Source organism: Drosophila subobscura, chromosome E (assembly GCF_008121235.1).
Source record: "Drosophila subobscura isolate 14011-0131.10 chromosome E, UCBerk_Dsub_1.0, whole genome shotgun sequence".
NCBI lineage: Eukaryota > Metazoa > Arthropoda > Insecta > Diptera > Drosophilidae > Drosophila > Drosophila subobscura.
The window spans coordinates 14,865,653-14,884,073 of NC_048531.1; the positions used below are offsets into that span (position 1 = coordinate 14,865,653).

The window sequence follows — 18,421 nt, forward strand, 5'->3', positions numbered from 1 at the left end:
AACCCTCTGAAGTGGAGCAAGCCATTAACTTTTATCATTGTGCGAGATTCACGCTTCACTTTTGTTTCGTTAGAGCCAAGTCAAGGGGCAAGGCTGGGGTGGCAGCCTTGCACCCACACCTGTGCTGCGGGAGCCGTTGTGCCGGCGGCATAAATCGCGCCATGAGTCTCTACTTTCAACAAAGATGTAAGCCAAGTTAATTGCTTTTTGTTGCCTTTTTTCCTCGCTACCCTTTTGCCGCACCTGCAACGCTCTCAGCCACGGTCTGCACCGCTCTGCCCCGCTCCGCCTGCGAATGTCAACAATGAAACTAACGTCAGGCAGCCACCGTTCCTATTCTTGTCTCTGGGCATGTCCCTGACCCCGTACCTGTCCCGCAGCTAACCCAGCACCTGCCAGCTGCTAGCTGCTAGCCTGACTTTCCCCCTCGTTGTTTCTGATGCTGCTGCTGCTGCTGCTGGTGTTGTGCCCTGCCTGATGCCTGCTCCTCTGGTGCTTATTTGAACAGCTCTTCACAAACGAGAACTTGGCAACATGGAAAGCATTTACTCGAAGCGTTTCGCGCAACCATTTTGTTGCCTTGGCAGACAAACGGCTCCGAGCCCTTGGTGCGGGGGCTCTTCAGCAAAAGGCAAAAGGCACATTGCAGCAGTGCCCGGCATTAAAGCAGCTCCAAAGCCAGAGCAGCCAGCGTCAAGGAAACCTGAAGCTAACTCAGGAAAAGGAAATGGTAAAGGTAAATTCTTGAGGTGCAAAAGGGGGGCGAAAGCAAGGATAATCAGCACCCAAAGCAATGCCAAAAGGTCAGCCTGGAAAACATTGCATGGGGCAGGCTCTTGGTGCACTACTCTTCAGCCTTGCCCTTAATCAGTTTTCACCCACTATTATTAATGATTACTATAAACGAACAAACGAAACTTGTGCAGCACTTTCCCTCAATCAATTTACAATTCAGAGGAGGATGAAGAAGTCGCTCCTAGAAATCGAAATCGAAATCGAAGTCAGTCGTCTGTGAATATTGCAAAATGAGCTTCCGTCTTCTGGTCCTGGGCCTGTGCTCCGACTTCCGGCAGCAATTTCCGTTTCCTCATTACCTTACTTTTTTTTCGCTTTATTTTTCTTTCTTATTTTATCCCTCAAGTTGGGGCGTGTCCAGGCATGCGACCTCCAGCCTGCTGCCTCCTGCCATATGACAATTTATTATGCCCCAAGCTTCGATTTAAATTGCTTGACAATTATTATACAATGACGAGGGGCAACTGTGACAAAAGGGACGCCGACGACGACGACGACGACGACGACAAATGAAAAATGTTCACGTTCGACAATTTTCCGAGGCAGTCATGGCCCGACGGAGCAGCTCCCTGCCACAGAATTAATGATGGCAAATTTGCAAAGTTCACAAATTTCTTATTAGTAGTCCATGGCTGACGAAGTTGGCTTTTGCTCGCCCGACTCCAGCCCGCCTCCCCGCCGCTTCCTGTGCTCCAGGAGCACTGCCTGGGGTTCATATTTCATTTTAGGCAGTTAGTTTTCAGGGGGGATGGGGGAGTGGGACTGCTGCGGTTTTAAGTTTTCGCACTCTTGCCGCCAGCCAGCAACGAACATTTTCCCAAGCGCTCTAATTTGAATTTTAATTGAGGTTCTCTTTGTGGTTTTTCCTCGCACCATTTTTTTTTCTCTTTCAGTTTTGTGTTGTTTTTGTTTGGTTCGTTGGCTGCTTTGAAAATTAACAATAATTATAAATAATTAATATGCCGAACAGGTTTCGCTGCCGCCTCTTTTCCACCCCGTACAACCTGACGACTGCGATTGCTTTGATGGAACAAAATTGGGAAATCCTTTAGCAAAAAAACTCCCATAAATTGCTTGCAATCACATTTACAATTTCATTTCACAAAAATATTACAACTAAATGTTTATTTTTTGTTGTGTTCTTTACATTTCAGATTTATTCGTCAATTGAAAACTCTTTGTAAATATTTGACAGCGAGAGAAATGTATATTCCCGCGAATGCGAAATCAAATCAAAGCGAAAAGCCCCAACAAAAACAATCGTTCAAAAAACATATAAAAAAGTGAAAGAGATTCATCAGCTAGGCATACATAAAAAATCAAATGAATATGGAAATAATGTGGAAGTAAATAAAATAAAATCACACGAGTGAAAGGGAGACTGGGGGATTGCCATACATAAATATATTTCGATTGATATTCCCTATGCCGCTGTAGGTTGAGGCATTTGCTGTATGGAAAATTGTATAGTTGGGAGACAAAAATGTCTCTTTGCTGCGAAAATGTACATGAAAAAATAAAAATAAAAATGTACTAATGCAGAAAAATGTACAATAAATTGCATATAATTATTGCCGGAAGATTTATACGATTTCCACGGGTGGATAAATGATTTATTTCATCAAATTCTACAAATTTCGCCAATTTTGTGAAGCAAATTCCGTTTTTATGCCGTTGCTGATTAATCTCCGCGTGAAAGCTTAATGGTTTAATAATTAGAATATATACTCACACACACTTATCAATCAATTAATTAACACACAATTTCTCACCGTTTTTTCTTATTGCTTTTCTCATTCATTTTCATCTTTAATTTGTGCCACCTGCCATGCCATGCCACATCCATTATGGGGCAACCAAAAGCAGAAATTAATTAAAAATGCAATTCCCATTAAACGAATGCAATTTTCTTGAAAACAAAATGCCACCAAAGAGGGGACACCAGACACGAACTAAGTATGGTACGTAGCTCCCTTGGGGTCTGGGGCACTCCCTCCCCAACAAGTGCTTTCACCTGACCAGAACCGACGCGTCAGACGGCAGCTGAATGATGAAGACGATGAGGACGGCGACGACGATGTTGATGATGACATTATCTCATGCCCATTGAACGCAAATGTGGCGTGCTTGTTGCACGTCATAAAGGATGCCCAACAGCAACAAAAGAGAATCACTGAGATTGAGTTGAGAGAAAAAAACAAGTTGATAAAGAAATACTCTTACGGTGAAGGCATATTGCTGGGATTTTCTATGCCAAAAGATTGTCGAAGAGCTCTTTCAGTTGCTGCCAAAGTCCCGCTCTTTATTAATTTTTATAAATTGTTTAATCACTGCATTGAAGCTACCTGTGCTGGTGCTTTGTAAGGGCACACAAAGGCCTGCTGGAAACAAACATATGTAAGAGAGAGAAAAATGCCAGAAATTCACTACTCCACTCCTGGCTCATGTCACTTCTCTCTCTTTTTTTTGTTGTTGAGTGAATTGTTTCGTTGATGCCTTTGTACTACAGAATGAAATGAAATTGGAGCTCGAGCTGTGGTCGAATGCCGGCAAGGAAATGTCACCTACATAATCGTAGATGTTGCCAGTGGCTTTTGTTGCTGTGATCGGTTAAATCTGTTGTTTCAGTTCAGTGACTTGCTGTGCGGACATAATTGGAATACGTATAACTGAAATGTGTGCAGTTGTAGTTCAAGTTGTAGGGAAGTTTTTGGCGAAAAGTTGTGCAGTTCTCCTTCACGAATTAAGTGGCGGCGCTGGAGGCGCATTTAAATTAAGTTTAATAGTTGTGCCCGAGTCCCGCTGCGTGCTGCGAGCCACAATTACGCCAAGTACTTAACAACTTTAATGAGCGGCCAGGAGTAGGGGAAAAAGAAGAGCACGGAACAAGTGCGCGCCCCCCACATGAAGAGAGCGCAGAGAAGGCGCAGGAGTAGCTTCCAAAGTAGCCAACGCGCACTTAATACTAATGGCTGTCATTATCCTTTATCCTTTTGGCTGTCGCAACAACTGACGCTGGTACACACTCTCCCTGTCTCTATCCCGCTCTGTCCTGTCGTATCTGTCTCTCTATCCCTTGTGTTTGCACGCACATTTATTAGGCAAACCAAAGCGCAAACTTCCGCTGCCCCACAGACCAACTTGGCCAAAACAAAAGCAGCAAAAACAAGGAAAGCAGAGAGAAAAAATTAACTTAACTCAATTTAAAAATAAAACTTTTATTCTTATTTTTGCTGCTTGTTTTCTTTGCTGTTGACAAAAAACGAATTAAGCGTCGAGCAGAGGCGAAAACTTTAAGTAGCTTTTGTGCGAGAAAGTATTAAAATCGTTTCTCAAATGGAACTGGAAGAGGGTGAAGACGGGAGGGTGGACAGAGGGTAAAAGGAAGCAAACGGCACAAGGGGCCTGGGCCTGGGCCTGGGTTTGGGTTTGGGTTTGGCTGGGGGTAAGTAGCCAAAGGGATTCCATGCCAAGTCAAGTGTCCTTGAATCAAATTTACTTAACTTGAAGCTGCCTTTCGCAATGTTGTCTTCGTGTTTGCCCTCCCTCCCTCCCCCCTCTCTATTACCACCACTTGGAGTTTTCTTTTTCCCTTTTTTCAGCATTTACATAAGATTTTTGCAGCTTTTATTTGGGCAAAAATGAATTTTCATAGCGCTGCTGGAAATTGCTGGTTAATGTGTGATGGGTTTCAGCTCGGCATTTCCATCTCAATCTCTTGTAAACTTTTATTTGCTTTCAGGTCAAGTTGAGCTTGAGTTGCAGAACAATAGCTGCAGGAGCATATCTAAGTGGTTGCTGGATGGACCCCGTTGGAAAGGGGCAAATGTTTGAGTTACGAAAGTGTTGGCTTGGGATCTATGCGCTTACCAAGGGCTAAATTTATGAATATCTATGGCTGCGCCTTGGCCCTAAATTGGAGTTAGAGTTGAGCCCAAATTATTGTCTGCCATCAAGCCGGGGCCCTATTTCAACCTCTGTCATTGGTGAGCGTCACACATCTATCTATGATGTGCAATAATTTCACACGCTTTCGCCCCGCGGTCATTTTAATTAGCACGATTGCATTTTCAACACGTTCAGACAATTCAAATTGTAAATCACATAGGCAGAAAAGCCCCAACATCTGCTGCTGCTGCTGCTGTTGCTGCCACCGCTGCTACTATTGCCTGTCCACAGTCATTCAATCAGTCAGTCGGTTGCTGCTTTCATTATATGCATACCTATGTAACAGACATAACTACTACATACATAACTACATGCATACATACATATGTACATGTGCGAATGGGCATGTCAGAACTGCGGCCTGGGTGCACTTCAATGCGTTTCAGCAGCAGTGCCCGAAATTGGTCTGTAAATTAATTCTGCTAATTAGAGCAGTCAGCAGTGGGGGGGAAGTGCGGCCTGGGCACTCTTTGGGGCTTGATTACCAGCCAATAAGTATAATAACACATTTAATTGGACAGGTTCCACGTGTAAATTATGACACCAAAGAGTTGGCCTTTGGCCACTACGAAAAGTGCAGAAAAAACCAGAGAATATTCAGATTCATATTTAAAATCGAATTCAGAGAAAGTTCTCTGAAAACGGAACAGACAAAAATCATAATTTCTGGGTCATATTCCAGGCCATATTCCACTCCGCGCTGAGCCACTGCCCAGCGGCTTGTCTACGGGGCAAACAAAAGATGAAAATGTATTTATTTAAAGCACCTCACAGTGCCTCCTCCACTCAGTATTTGCATTGCGTATACACAAAACTCGTCAACAAATGCACTGACTGCCGCAGTAGCCGCTCGCACGTCACTTGGGCACAATCATGCCTTAAGCGGAGTCGCCATGAAACTTTGTGTCATTTTTATGCTGATCAGCTGGCAGCTGGGTGGCAGCCTCGGGCAGCGACAGCGACTGCGGCTCGACTCTGTGTGCCAGATGGTGCAGCGGCAGCGCCTCGAGTGTCAAGTGCATCGCGTGGAGACCGCCGACGGGTATCTCCTGAATGTTCATCGCATTCCCGCGCCGCGCAACCAGAGCTGCACCCGTGGGATCAGGCTGCGGCCCTTTGTGCTGATGCACGGACTCCTCGGCTCGGCCGCAGACTTTGTGACTGCCGGACCGGGCCGTGCGCTGGCCCTGGAGCTGCACCGGCGCTGCTTTGATGTCTGGCTGCCAAATGCCAGGGGCACAACGCACTCCCGACGCCACCGCACACTGCGGACAAGCGAGGCGCGTTTCTGGCAGTTCAGCTGGCACGAGATTGGACTCTACGACCTGCCCGCCATCGTGGACCATGTGCTGGCCGTGACGCGGCATCGCCAGCTCCACTATGTGGGCCACTCGCAGGGGACCACGGTGCTGCTGGTGCTCCTGTCGCAGCGTCCCGAATACAATGCGAGATTTGCCAATGCGGCCCTAATGGCTCCCGTGGCCTTTCTCCAGCACCTGAGCAGTCCGCCGCTGCGTCTGCTGGCCAGCGACAGTTCCGGTGCGACGGTGCGTACATCTGATGAGCTATCAGTAGGAGGTATCAATAGAATCACTGATAACGCTCCCCCCTTGCAGCTGCTGCTCAACAAGCTGGGCCTCAACGAGCTGCTGCCCGCCACCGCGCTGACCCAGGTGGGCGGGCAGTTCTTTTGCAGCGCCACCCTGCCCACCTATACCCTGTGCACGTTGTTCACCTCGCTCTATGTGGGCTTCAGTGACTATCCAGTGGATCGTGTGAGTACGATTATATATGCGGGCCATAATTTAGCCAACAAAGCGGCCCCAAAAGTTTTTTCCTTTTTCCCCCTTTTTTTTCTTGTTGTATGCAAAAGTTTTTATTGCACTCAGGAGTGGGACCACACACACACAGAGAGCGAGACAGAGAGAGAGAGAGAGAGCGGAAGTGGCAGTGGGGTGTATTCGGGGCGGGAAGCCTTAGTTTTGGTAATAAAAGTTATTTGAATTTAAATGCGTAAACGAGCTGCACCCTGCCGGGCTGCTACAGCTTCCTGGTTGAAAGTTAGGTCAGAACTATTGTGGCAAAGGCAGGGTGCTCAGGAGTACATGGGGTACATGGATAGCAGCTGGCACTTGGTAGCCTGTTTAACAATGTAAGGATAAACCCGATGACCGATGGCGTGGTGCAAGGAGAGTCCATCAAACAATGAGTTGAATGACCAGAATAGAGTCACAAAAGTCAAATATACATACGTACATGCATGTATTTATTTATCTACACATATGTCTGTATCAATTAGCTCCTCAGAGCATCTGCATATCGACTCAAAGTCTGACTTCCACCTGCCACCAGTGCAAATATTTCCTCCTGCTACTTCTCCTCCTGCTGCGCCAGTGTGTGTGCAGCCAAAAGGTGCACTCAACTTGTGCCATTGCCCAACCGAACTGCTATAAGCCTGCCCTGCCCTGCCCTGCCCTCTTCCCCACTCCCTCGCTGGCGGCTAACTAGAGTATAACATGCATTACGTATACGCCACGTTGCCTTAAACACTTTTTGTTTCCCTTTCGCATGCTGCATGCGAGTCGTGCTGCTGCTGCTGCTGCCGCTGCTCGGTACATTTGAATTTTGTTTTGCCGTGAAATATGGCAAATAAATCGCGCCCGTGCAGCGAAAGAAACAAAAAAGAGCGCAAAAAAAGGGAACTTTACGGCTTATCTGTGTGTTTGCCGTGTTACGGGGGCGCGTGCTCCAAGGGCTTACCAACTGACTGTCTCTCTGTGTGTGAGTGTGAGTGTGTGTGTGGCATACCCCTTGGACGCCAAGTGCCGCTTGTTAGTTATTAGGGTAAGGGCTTGGGCCAATTGGTTTTTGGACCGACCTCTCCACCGACTGATGCTGCCGAAGCTGCCGGATGTGAAACTTTTTTATAGTTGCCAAGAGACAGCGAAACCAAAAAAAAGGACTAAAAACTATACAGAAATATAACTCTCAAGGCTTTTGGCACATGCAGCCGTAAATAAGCGTTTGAAATGATGAATCAAACACGCCACAAAAGTAAATAAAACTCGGACAGCAAAGGGGAAATTGTGCAGCAAGCAATTAATTATAAATAAATAAAAGTAAACAGATTTCTGGCATTGCAAATATTACCTCGAATCGAGTGATGTTTTAGAAAACCAATCAATATCCCTTTACCAGGGAACACATCACGAAAATCCGTGCATAAATAAGTTTTGTCAATGGAAAACTTCGCAGAGCCAAAGCGAAGACGAGTGTCAACACAGCAATTTGGAAGATACTCTGCCACTTGACACAGGAATCAACTGAGTGCAACAGCGTGCCGTATCTGACATCCAACAAAAAAAACAGTCAACAAACTAGTCACTGGAGAGGGAGAAAAGTATACAAATAAAAGGGGAAACGGGGGAATATATGACTAAGCAAATAGGGAGCCAAGATGCGCGCTGAGCAAATGGAGCGAGGCGATACTTGTGACAACTGCCGAACATGCCACACCATACCACCGCACATACAGATAGACGTCCGAATAAATATTTGTGCATATTTAGTAGGAGCTGCCCCTCGAGCCCTGGCTGCCCGCATAGAGTTCAACAGACTTGGCCAACTGCGACTGCAATGCGTCGAGCAAGATTCGAGAGGGAATAAAGGATGTAAAGGAAAAAGCGTACGGCAAAAGTGGAATGGGATTGGGATTGAATGGGGTAAAGAAAAACTCGGGGAAACACAAACAAGCTGGCGGCACAAAAAATTGCTCGTATTTGCCACAAGTTGCAAGCAAAAAACAACACCAACTGTCGTGTGCAAATGCAACGGCCAGGCGGAAAATCAAATAAACATCAAAATAACAACAGCAAAAAAATATGTCGCCGCAGGACGGAGGACGCAAAACGCAGAACGCAGAGCGCAAAACGCAGAACGCAGGAGCGACATTCAACGAGACGCATGCAACGTTTCAATGGCTTGTCAGGAAATTTAAAGTCGTCCGATTTACATAAAATACTTCAGTTGAAAATAAAAATAAAAAAAACGAGAAGGGACGTGTGAGACGCTTCTTACGCGTCACAACTTTTATACCCGGCACTCAGTACTACATCTGCACTTTAGCGGTTATTTGTCAAATTTTACATTTTTTCTTCATCTGTCATCTACATCAACAACACTGCTCACGCCAACACGCTCCTTTAGCTCGCCACCCTCCCCTATAGACACACACAGCAGAGTTTAGGCAGAGGCAGAGGCAGCGGCAGCGGCAGAGGCAGCGGCAGAGATGTGTCAGGGGCAGAGGCCATAAACAGCGCGAAACAGAGTGTGAATGCTGCGGGACGGGGTGGGTTTGGCCACTGAAAATTAATTTCTCCATTGTGGCTATAATAATGATCCAATCGGATCCCATTTTGATGATCTGATAGATATGGTCATTCCCTACGGAATGGCGTTTTTTTTTTTTTTTTTGTTAAGGAGGCGGGGCTCATTTTTGAAATACACTTATAACAGTGTGAGCATACAGAAGGCTGGATGGTCTCTGAGATCAAGGCGCTCAACAATACGGACGGACGGACAGACAGACATGGTTCAATCGACGCGGCTATTGATGCTGATCAAGAATATATATACTTTATGGGATCGGAAACGTGTCCTTCGTTACATATGTATATCCACTTTGTACACAAATACAAAATAACCTATTCACTCTTCGAGTACCGGGTATATAAATTATGCAAGGAGAGAAAAACTGCCTTTGCGTGCACCCACACTCACTTATCGAGAGGTGCAAGTGTAAGGAGAATTGTTTTTGGTTAATTTCGAGAGCGTAAAGCCATAGGGTACGGCAATAAACAAAACAAAAATAAGTAAAGGAAAAAAATGATCGTCACTGAGAAAAATATACGAGCATTTGCGAAAACAAAGTATAAACTGTAAAGCAAACATAAAACATCATCAATTTTCACTTGCCTTTTACATTCTTCTTTTCCTCATTGCGCTTCTTCTTTTCGCATGTGCCGTGAAGCACTTATTGTCCTCTTTACACACATGCATACGTAACCCGCGCGACGATACGACGAAACGAACGAAACGAAATAAATGTAACGGGATCGAGCGAGAGATTCTAATAAGAGCACAGATTTTGGGCACATTAATTTAGGGTGAGGCATTGGGACGGATGTTCGTACGCACACACTCAACGAGAGAGTCAGACTTGCACGAATTGGGTTGCCTCACCCTATTAGGGGACACTTGAAATGAGAGCGCTGACACTCGCTCTTCTCTTTGCTTTTTGCGCCTCTTCTTTTTTCTTGCGCTTTTATATGACTGCACGGTAAAGGGAGGGGACAACTTCACGCCTTTTTTGGCACATTTTCACACACACACATTGCAAGCCCTTGGTGCAAATTTAGAACATTTTAGCTCTTTGTACGCATGTATGTACATACATTTGTTCGAAAAAAAAAAACACATTTAACACTTCACTTTCACATATTGCCGCATATTTCCAACGCCGATCTGCTTTTAGCCTTGTTGTGCTCCTCCGCAATTGATCTCGCATTTTTTGCCCATTAAATGCTCAACCATTTCACCATATTTCACTAACACACACTTCACTTTCACATATTTCACAATTGATCTCGCATTTTTTGTCCACAAAATGTTCAAACATTTCACCATATTTCACTGCACTTCACTAACACACACTTCACTTTCACATATTGTCGTAGATTTCGCATATGATCTCGCATTTTTTGTCCACAAATTGTTCAACCATTGCACCACATTTTATTTCACTTCTCTAACACACACTTCACTTTCACATATTGCCGCATATTTCCATCGACGATCTGCTTCTAGCCTCGCTGCTGTGCTCCTCCGCAAAATGATCTTGATTTTTTATTGATTTCACTAACACACACTTGTTGTTGTACACTGCACAAACTGCACGATACTTTTTCCCGTTTAGTTTCCCGAATTTTCCCTTAATTTCCCGAATTTACCCGATTTTTTCGATTTTTCGCGGACCGAATCCGTACCGGACCGAACGCGCTGACAAATTTTAACTACTGAGTGGGGATGAGGAAGCTGCAAAAAGTAAACTGCGTAGGTGTTGGTGGCTTGGGCCGCGCTCCCCTACTCTCAAATCTAATGCACATACATTGTGACGTGCACTTGGGCCTACTGCTCTCTGGGTTTTTGAGCTAGCCGACCAGACCAGATCAGTGTAGGGTGAATCTACGTTTTTGCATGGGATTTGCGCTCTCTTTACATTTAGCTAATGAGGAAGTGAAGAGGAGAAAGAATAAGAAAACATTGAGAGCGAGAGAGCAAAGTAACGGCGAAAGATTGCGAGACTGAGCTGTCGTTCTTTTGCCTTGTATGAGTGAATAGGAGATACACTTGGATTCTTGGTGTTGGTGGATTATGAGTCGCTCTCCTACTTTTGACTCGGAAATTGTAAAGGGAGTTACATTTAAGATTTGTTATACAGAAACCATCATAATGCGCCGTTTCTTCTTTTTGCAAATCGAATGCACATTTATTGTATAGAGCAGTTTGACCTTCCGTCTCTGGAATTTGGTGCAAGCCGAAACTCTCTTTGCTTTTGACTAATTGTCAGTAAAAAGGGGAGAGAAGAAGAAGATGCGCTGCTGGAGTGCAGGCTTGAATCAAAATGAAATAAATCGTCCCGGAAAAGATTTCTTTCACGTGATCTCGTTCGGAAAATGCTTAGAAAAATGTGGAAATTTTGAATAGAGTTACATTTAAGATTTGTTATACAGAAGCCATCATAATGCGCCGTTTCTTCTTTTTGGTTGTTTCTGGTTTTCGTGTGAGAGCGAGAGAGCATAGTAACGGCGAAACAATGCGAGACTGAACTCTGGCGTTCTTCTTGCCTTGTATGAGTGAATAGGAAAGACAATTGGATTCTTGGTGTTGGTGGCTTTTTTGGCTCGCTCTCCTACTTTTGACTCGGAAATTGTAAAGGGAGTTACATTTAAGATTTGTTATACAGAAACCATCATAATGCGCCGTTTCTTCTTTTTGCTTTTCTCTGGTTTTCGTGTGAGAGTGAGATGGCAAAGTAACTGTAAAAACAACACAAGACTGAGCTCTCTCGTTCTTCTTTCCTTATATGAGTGAATAGGAAAGACAATTGGATTCTTGGTGTTGGTGGATTATGACTCGCTCTCCTACTTGCAAATCGGATGTACATTTATTGTGTCTAGCACTTTGATTATCGGTCTCTGGAATTGTCAGTAAAAAGAGGGGGGTGATGAAGAAGATGCGCTGCTGGGTTTAGCTACTGCAAATTAATCATTCTGGCTATAATAATGGTCCAATCGGATCCCAATTGGTGATCTGATAGATATGGTCATTCCCTACGGAATGGCGTTTTTAGTTTTCTGCTATCTTCAAAATTGTCGATTTGGGAGGTTTCCGCCCTTTTGCGGAGGCGGAAGGGGGGCGTGGCTCATTTTTGAAATACACTGGTTTCAGTGTGAGCATACAGCAGTCTGGAGCCAAAATTTGGTGGCTCTAGCTCTTATAGTCTCTGAGAACTAGCCGACAAACAAGACGGACAGACGGACAGACGGACGGACGGACAGACAGACATGGCTCAATCGACTCGGCTATTGATGCTGATCAAGAATATATATACTTTATGGGGTCGGAAACGTTTCCTTCTGTGCGTTACATACATTCACTTTGTGCACAAATACAATATACCCTATTTACTCTTCGAGTACCGGGTATAAAAAGAACTTCCATGCCAGAACAAGCACTCGACATTCGATAAATAAAAAGTTGTCAAGTTTTTTTGCGGATGTGGCAAATGAATATTCCCCCCAATTCAGATTCAATCAAGCAACAATTTCTTTGATTCGTAATTAAACTTTTTCCATTGCCGTTTAATGTAGTAACAAAAGAAAACTTTTGGCCAAATGTTTATTGATATTGTTGGTGCAGTTCTGTGAGAGAATTTAAGCAAGAACTCGACCAGGACCCTCTTAAATCTCCCAGCACCTGGCTCCTTCTTTGGTTCAATTTATTCGCTACCCCAAATCAATCTAAATCTAAATGAGTTTCCATTTTAAATTGAAACTTCCATTGCACTGGAAACCCATTTCTGATCAACAAATAAGCAGCTAATTTCTAAACAAATAATAAAAATCCAGCACACAGAGGCAGCAGCAGCAGCAGAGGCAGGAGCAGGAGCCGTGGCCATCAAAGCAAGAGGACCTGCTGGCCTTTGGCCTGCGACCTCCTCGCTTCACGAGTGTTTGCTCATGTGTGTGTGTGTGTGTGTATGTGTGTGTGCATGTGTTTGTGTGTGTTCTTGTGTGCACTTCCGTGTGCTTTGTGTCGCAATGAAACGGAAATGGCAGCCTGAACACACACCGATACACCGGCCGACACACACACAGATGAATGGTTGAGAGGTCATATATCCGGCTTCATATCACACAATTTAAACGTATTTGAGAGTTTAAGCCTAACAAAATGGCTTCAGCTTCACGTTTCATACTCCGTTTTGGCCTTTCCACAGAGCCTCCTGCCGCGCATACTGGAGACGATACCCGCGGGCATATCGCGTGGCCAACTACTGCACTTTGGGCAACTCATCAATAGCGGTGAGTAGCTCTCCCTTTACTCGTCCTCTTGCTGATGTCTTTCTCCTTTTCATCCGCAGGCAAATTCCAGCAATACGACTATCGTTCGCCGCAGCTCAATATGCGGCGATATGGCCAGCCCACGCCGCCCTCGTATCAGTTGAGGAATGTGCGCCTGCAGCTACAGATCTTTCATGGCACACGCGATGCCCTGTCCAGCCAGGCGGATGTGCTGCGACTGGTTAACGAGCTGCGCCAGAGCCGCACACGTCTGTATCAGGTGCCCGGCTACAATCACATTGACTTTCTGTTTGCCGTCACTGCACCACGCATGGTTTATGAGCGAATCATTCAACAGGCCTGGCAACTGGATGTAGCGGCAGCAGCAGCAGGACTTCAGGCGAGTTGGAGCTGATGATGAATTGCAGTTGGTGGAGGATACTTGTATGGTATTTAATCAATAGTTTTAATCGTCTTAATTGTGGAAATATTCATTACATCCTTAAGTTTTACACTCATAGCTTGTTATGCGGGGCAAAAACAAAACTTTTAAACTAAAAAAAAAGAATCAAAAGAAAAACCTTCGATAAACAGACCTCATTAAGCTTCATATTCTTTACACATCGATCGTAAGTCATTATACATACACATTTATATATATATATATAAATATTTACTATGAAGAACTGGAATAGCTGGCACCGACTGCCCGCGTGCCCTCGTGCCTGGTGGGTCCCTTGGATTGGATTCGTTTTATTCGGGGTTTGTTGTGGGGATTGGGATTAGGATATGTGAAGGAAAGTGGAAGTGTTGCCGTATGGGAAGCCCTTAGCTGCACAGATTAGCTGAGTTCAAAGCCCACTCCAGACTGTATGGCATAGAGCAACTTTTCACGCATTTGTACCACGCTATTGAAGGGCGGCAGCTTCAGCAGATTCGTGCAGGTGCTGGCCGTAGGCAGGCGCTCCATATCCCCAGCATTTTGTATGAAGAAAGGTGGATCCAAATCCTGCAAAAGAAAGATAATAAAATATCAAGCAAATACGCATAAAATGCCATGCAAAAGTCGCACCTTAAAGCCCAACAATGGGGGCCTGGAGCAGCTGGTAACGAACTTGAGCAGCTGCCTGCGCTGCAGATCATCAAAGCCCTCGAGTGCCTCCCAGAAGGCCACAATCGATGGATGCTCCGGTGTATATTCGCCGCCGTACTTGCAGTGCTTCTTGAGATCCTCCAGATCGATGGGAATCTCCGCACCGGATATGAGTATTTGCAGCTCCTTGTTGCTGAACATGTACAGCCATTCGATGGGCAGAACATTGGACAAGCCCTTGCGGAAGGCATTGCAGTGACGACGTATCTGCACGTTCAACTTGTAGTCGGCTATCAGCTGGATGTACTCGATGCGATTCGAATTGGTCACCGGCGTGCTCTGGCCCTGCGGCTTCAGCTCGACAATCTGCGTTTGTCCCAGCGAGCTGCTGGCCACCGTGAAATCCAAATTCAGCTCACTGACATCCCCCGTATAGTCCTTCAAGTACAACAGATTGCGATACAGTTCCGGATCCAGCGAGGCCAACTGATGTATGTCCACGTCCGAGTATTTGCCAGCCAATTTGGTGAGAAAGAACTCGGCCAGCGGCAGCTCCACCAGCAGATTTTCGTAGATTGCCTTGCCCAGAATGCGGCCAATGAAGTAATAATGCTTCTCAAAGTCACCAAACAGATCGTCCACATTCGGATTCGGATAAAGCTTATTGTCCGTGGTTACCCTGGAAAGCAAAAGGTGAAGTATTAATGAATTTTTTACGTAGGTGGCAGACATTTTCCCTTACATGAAGAAGCCACGATTGGGATCAAATGCACTTTTGATAAGCTCAGAAAGGAATTCGCGAAAAACGCCGCCGCCATCAATGCCCGCCTCGTCCAGACCCAGCGAGGAGACAAACTGTATGCGAAATTTCGGACGTAGATCGGGCTCTGCAAGGAAAAATCATTTCATTATCAAGACATAAAAGACAGTCCGACTCCTTACCATTCTCTGGGCGCAGCTTGTCGTAAGCATCTTCATACAGATGCGTACGCCGTACAGTAATCATAATGGATGGACCCTGGAGAAAGGCTTGCAAATGGCCCTGGACGCGCATCTTGTTGGCTGCCACCAGACCCTGCAGAATGCTCACACGCTTGCTGAATGCCACCACAAACGGAATCTCGCGCAGAATCGTTATGGAGCGTATCTGCTTGGTGGACATGGGCGGACCGTTCTCAAAGTCCTCGCGCGTAAAGTCGCGAATCGGCTGAAACGGACGAATGCCGCGCAAGCGGCTGCTATGCGTGAGCGGCAGATCGGTGGGCCTGTCCAGCGGCAGATCCAAGCGACTGACCGTCCAGTGTGACTCCGGACAGAAGCCCATGCGCAGGTCACGCGTGTGTATCTGATTGAGCACGAAGACCACAACGTTCAGCAAATTGGCCCAGATCTGCTTCTGATGGCGCAGCTTCTTGTCATCGGCCTCCGTGTGGCCCAGCACACTGCGATAGTTGGCCAAATTGCTGCGTGTCTCGGGAAATGCCAGCTCCACGAGTCCCAGACTAATGTCCTTCAGCGTCTTGGACATTTGCACAATCTCCGCAATCGAGAAGGGCATCAGACGCACGTGCTTCGTCAGCAGCAGCTTGTTCTCCACAAACTCCACATCGTGCAGCGTTGGCAGCAGGCGGCCAAAGAGCATGCAGAAGGTGGCCAGCAGGGGAATAGTGCGATCCACGCCCTGCTGTTTGGCTGTAGAAATACGTAAGCAATTGACAAATGTTATGGCATATAAAAGGCTGCGTCTGCACTTACGCACAACACCCTTGGAGATGAGGGTAAGCGGCGCTGAGAAGCCCAGCTGTGTGGACTCTGCGGCCAGCTTGAACCAAACGGCGCGAATAAACTTCGGCGTGAAGGCCAAAGTGTACAGCAGCCTGCAAGGACAAAGGGTTTACTTAGCTGCAATCTAAATGCTGGCCATTACTCACTTGTACTCGTAGACTGCATGCTTGTTGTAGATCATTAGGTTGTGGCATATCTCGCACAGAGCGTAGATCAGTTGACTGTGCTCAATGTGGGGATCCAGCTGCTGCACGATGAAGTCCACGCGCTCCGTTTCGTTCAGTATGGCTATGGATTCCAGCAGGCAGTCGCGCTCCTTGATGCTCAGTTCGGTGCTCGTGCGACATGTCTGCTCCATGTCGTAGTCCAGTGTGCGAGCGGCTGGCTGGTCCTCATCTTCCTCCTCGTCCGATTCATCGTCGCTGTCCACATGACGATGCGGGGCATTGGCATGCGTACGCAGTGTGGACTTGGGCAGCAGCAGAATGTTGGGCATCATTTCGGCAATGATTCGCACGTAGACAGTGAGCAGCGAACTCTGCTGTAATGTGGCTGCAGAAGCGGGGGGATGTGGGGATTATGATTTGAGCCATCAAATGGTAGAGAAATGTCTTTGCAACCTACCCAACTGCCTGCGATCGAGCACCAAGAGGGAGTTAAGTAAGTATGAGGTAAACAGGGCATCCAAAGGTTGGGCCTGCGCTTGCTTAGGGCCGCCGCTGCCAGTCTCTGAACCATGGAACATGAAGCTGCGACGACTGGAGGCATTCTCTGACTCGGATGCGGCAGTGGCCGCTGCTGTTTCCAGCAGATCGAAGAGCGAGCGCATCAGCAGGTCGAAGGGAAACTCTGGGCATTCCGCCAGGCAGGGGAGCACGAAACAGCGCATGGCATCCGTGTGGGGTGTGGCCAGGATGTCCTTTACGAAATTCTGGCACACCAGCAAGGACACGGGCAACACTTGTCCCCCATTGCAGGCTCGCTTGGCCACTGCCAGTGGGCGCAGCAGCAAATGGAGCAGCGCCTCGGCCAGCGGACTGGGCGCATGCAGAGTTTCTCCATCCAGCGGCGGGCACTTTTCATCCAGCAGCTGGCGCAAGCGTAGGAAGTAGTTGCGTGCGATAAGGAAGCCGAAAACGCGTTCCAAGTACTTGAACAGCAGCGTCTCATCGCTCACGTAGCGTTCCACGGCGGTGACGGTAGTAAATGTTTCCAGCATGCGCAGCGGAATGGCCTGGGCGGACTGGGACAGTGTCAATTGCAGCAGGCAAGCGTCTAGCAGCTTGCACACACGAAACAGCCAGATCGGATCCGTTGCCGAATGCTGCAGCAGGCGGCCAGGGCTACGCAGGATTTGTTGGCAGACTTCAATCTGTATAAAAAGCAAAGAAAAAATTGCATCTAGCAAATAAGGAAAATGTAACTCAAAGTTGTGCCTGTCACGTACCAAACGTTCGCCATCCTTGGCCTCGCGACTGCTGTAGAAAAAGTTCAGGCGACGCAGCAGGAAATTCAGATTTTCATCCTCTGTGAGGCGGTGGCGATGGGCCTGCAGGTATACGTCAAAGGCCTCCCGCTCCGCACGTTTGCGACGCTGGCGGTGAATGAAGGAACGGGCATAGGACTGCAGCACCACGGCGCCATTGGCCTTCTGGCGCAGCTCATTGCGTTTCTGTCGCTCCTCGGCCGCTTTGCGTATCACAGTCTCCCGGTCGTGGGTATGGGAAGCGCCGCCAAGACTTTGCACCGGACGACGACGGTACTCGCCATCGAAGCCAAACATGACGCTGCACTTGTCTTGGTCTAATATTGAAGTTGTTCCGTGTTGTTTTTTTTTTTTATTACGTTTCTGTTGTTGTTGTTGCTGTGCCAGCAGCTGATCTCGTTTACTCTTCAGTACCTCGCACTACCTTGCTGCGGCCATAATTCACACCTGCGAAAGGAGAGTCGCAAAACGAAGACGTTTTCGAAAAAGGCACTGTGGCACTGGGCCTTTGCTCAATAATTTTCACTTGTACACGCTTTCCCTCGAGGTATATTTAAATTCGTAAAATTCTAATTTGCTATTGAATGATTTGTGTATTTTTCTTGTATACAGTGTGACCGGAGACTTTTCGAATATTCCGTCTTACCCTTTTACATATACCGGAATATACCAGACATTTTTTAAGTCGAC

At 46.6% G+C, this 18,421-nt stretch overlaps 2 protein-coding genes across 2 annotated transcripts; one reads left to right on the forward strand and one right to left on the reverse strand.

Annotated features, from left to right (window-relative positions):
• The first annotated feature begins 5,608 nt into the window (after nucleotides 1-5,608).
• On the forward strand, nucleotides 5,609-13,962 carry LOC117890365 (lipase 3). The gene is made up of 4 exons (XM_034795159.1): nucleotides 5,609-6,290; nucleotides 6,360-6,518; nucleotides 13,304-13,388; nucleotides 13,448-13,962. Exons 1-4 carry the CDS (start codon nucleotides 5,637-5,639, stop codon nucleotides 13,780-13,782), a joined length of 1,233 nt encoding a protein of 410 aa, XP_034651050.1. The 5' UTR covers nucleotides 5,609-5,636; the 3' UTR covers nucleotides 13,783-13,962.
• LOC117890364 (ubiquitin-protein ligase E3C) lies at nucleotides 13,955-18,355 on the reverse strand. The gene is made up of 8 exons (XM_034795157.1): nucleotides 17,693-18,355; nucleotides 16,870-17,617; nucleotides 16,392-16,797; nucleotides 16,216-16,337; nucleotides 15,403-16,152; nucleotides 15,203-15,347; nucleotides 14,440-15,139; nucleotides 13,955-14,376 (listed from the first exon to the last, which is right to left on the reverse strand). The coding sequence occupies exons 1-8, from the start codon at nucleotides 18,026-18,028 to the stop codon at nucleotides 14,209-14,211; spliced, it is 3,375 nt and encodes a 1,124-aa protein (XP_034651048.1). The 5' UTR covers nucleotides 18,029-18,355; the 3' UTR covers nucleotides 13,955-14,208.
• Nucleotides 18,356-18,421: the final 66 nt, after the last annotated feature.

Excerpts from the sequence above, each read along its gene's own strand:
- LOC117890364 (XM_034795157.1), bottom strand. The coding sequence starts at position 18,028 with ATGTTTGGCTTCGATGGCGAGTACCGTCGTCGTCCGGTGCAAAGTCTT. Across the intron at positions 16,338-16,391 it reads CATGCAGTCTACGAGTACAA|GCTGCTGTACACTTTGGCCT; the intron begins GTGAGTAATGGC and ends TTGTCCTTGCAG. Across the intron at positions 15,348-15,402 it reads CAAGCTGCGCCCAGAGAATG|AGCCCGATCTACGTCCGAAA; the intron begins GTAAGGAGTCGG and ends TTTTCCTTGCAG.
- LOC117890365 (XM_034795159.1), top strand. The coding sequence starts at position 5,637 with ATGAAACTTTGTGTCATTTTTATGCTGATCAGCTGGCAGCTGGGTGGC. Across the intron at positions 6,519-13,303 it reads GTGACTATCCAGTGGATCGT|AGCCTCCTGCCGCGCATACT; the intron begins GTGAGTACGATT and ends GCCTTTCCACAG. Across the intron at positions 13,389-13,447 it reads TGGGCAACTCATCAATAGCG|GCAAATTCCAGCAATACGAC; the intron begins GTGAGTAGCTCT and ends TTTCATCCGCAG.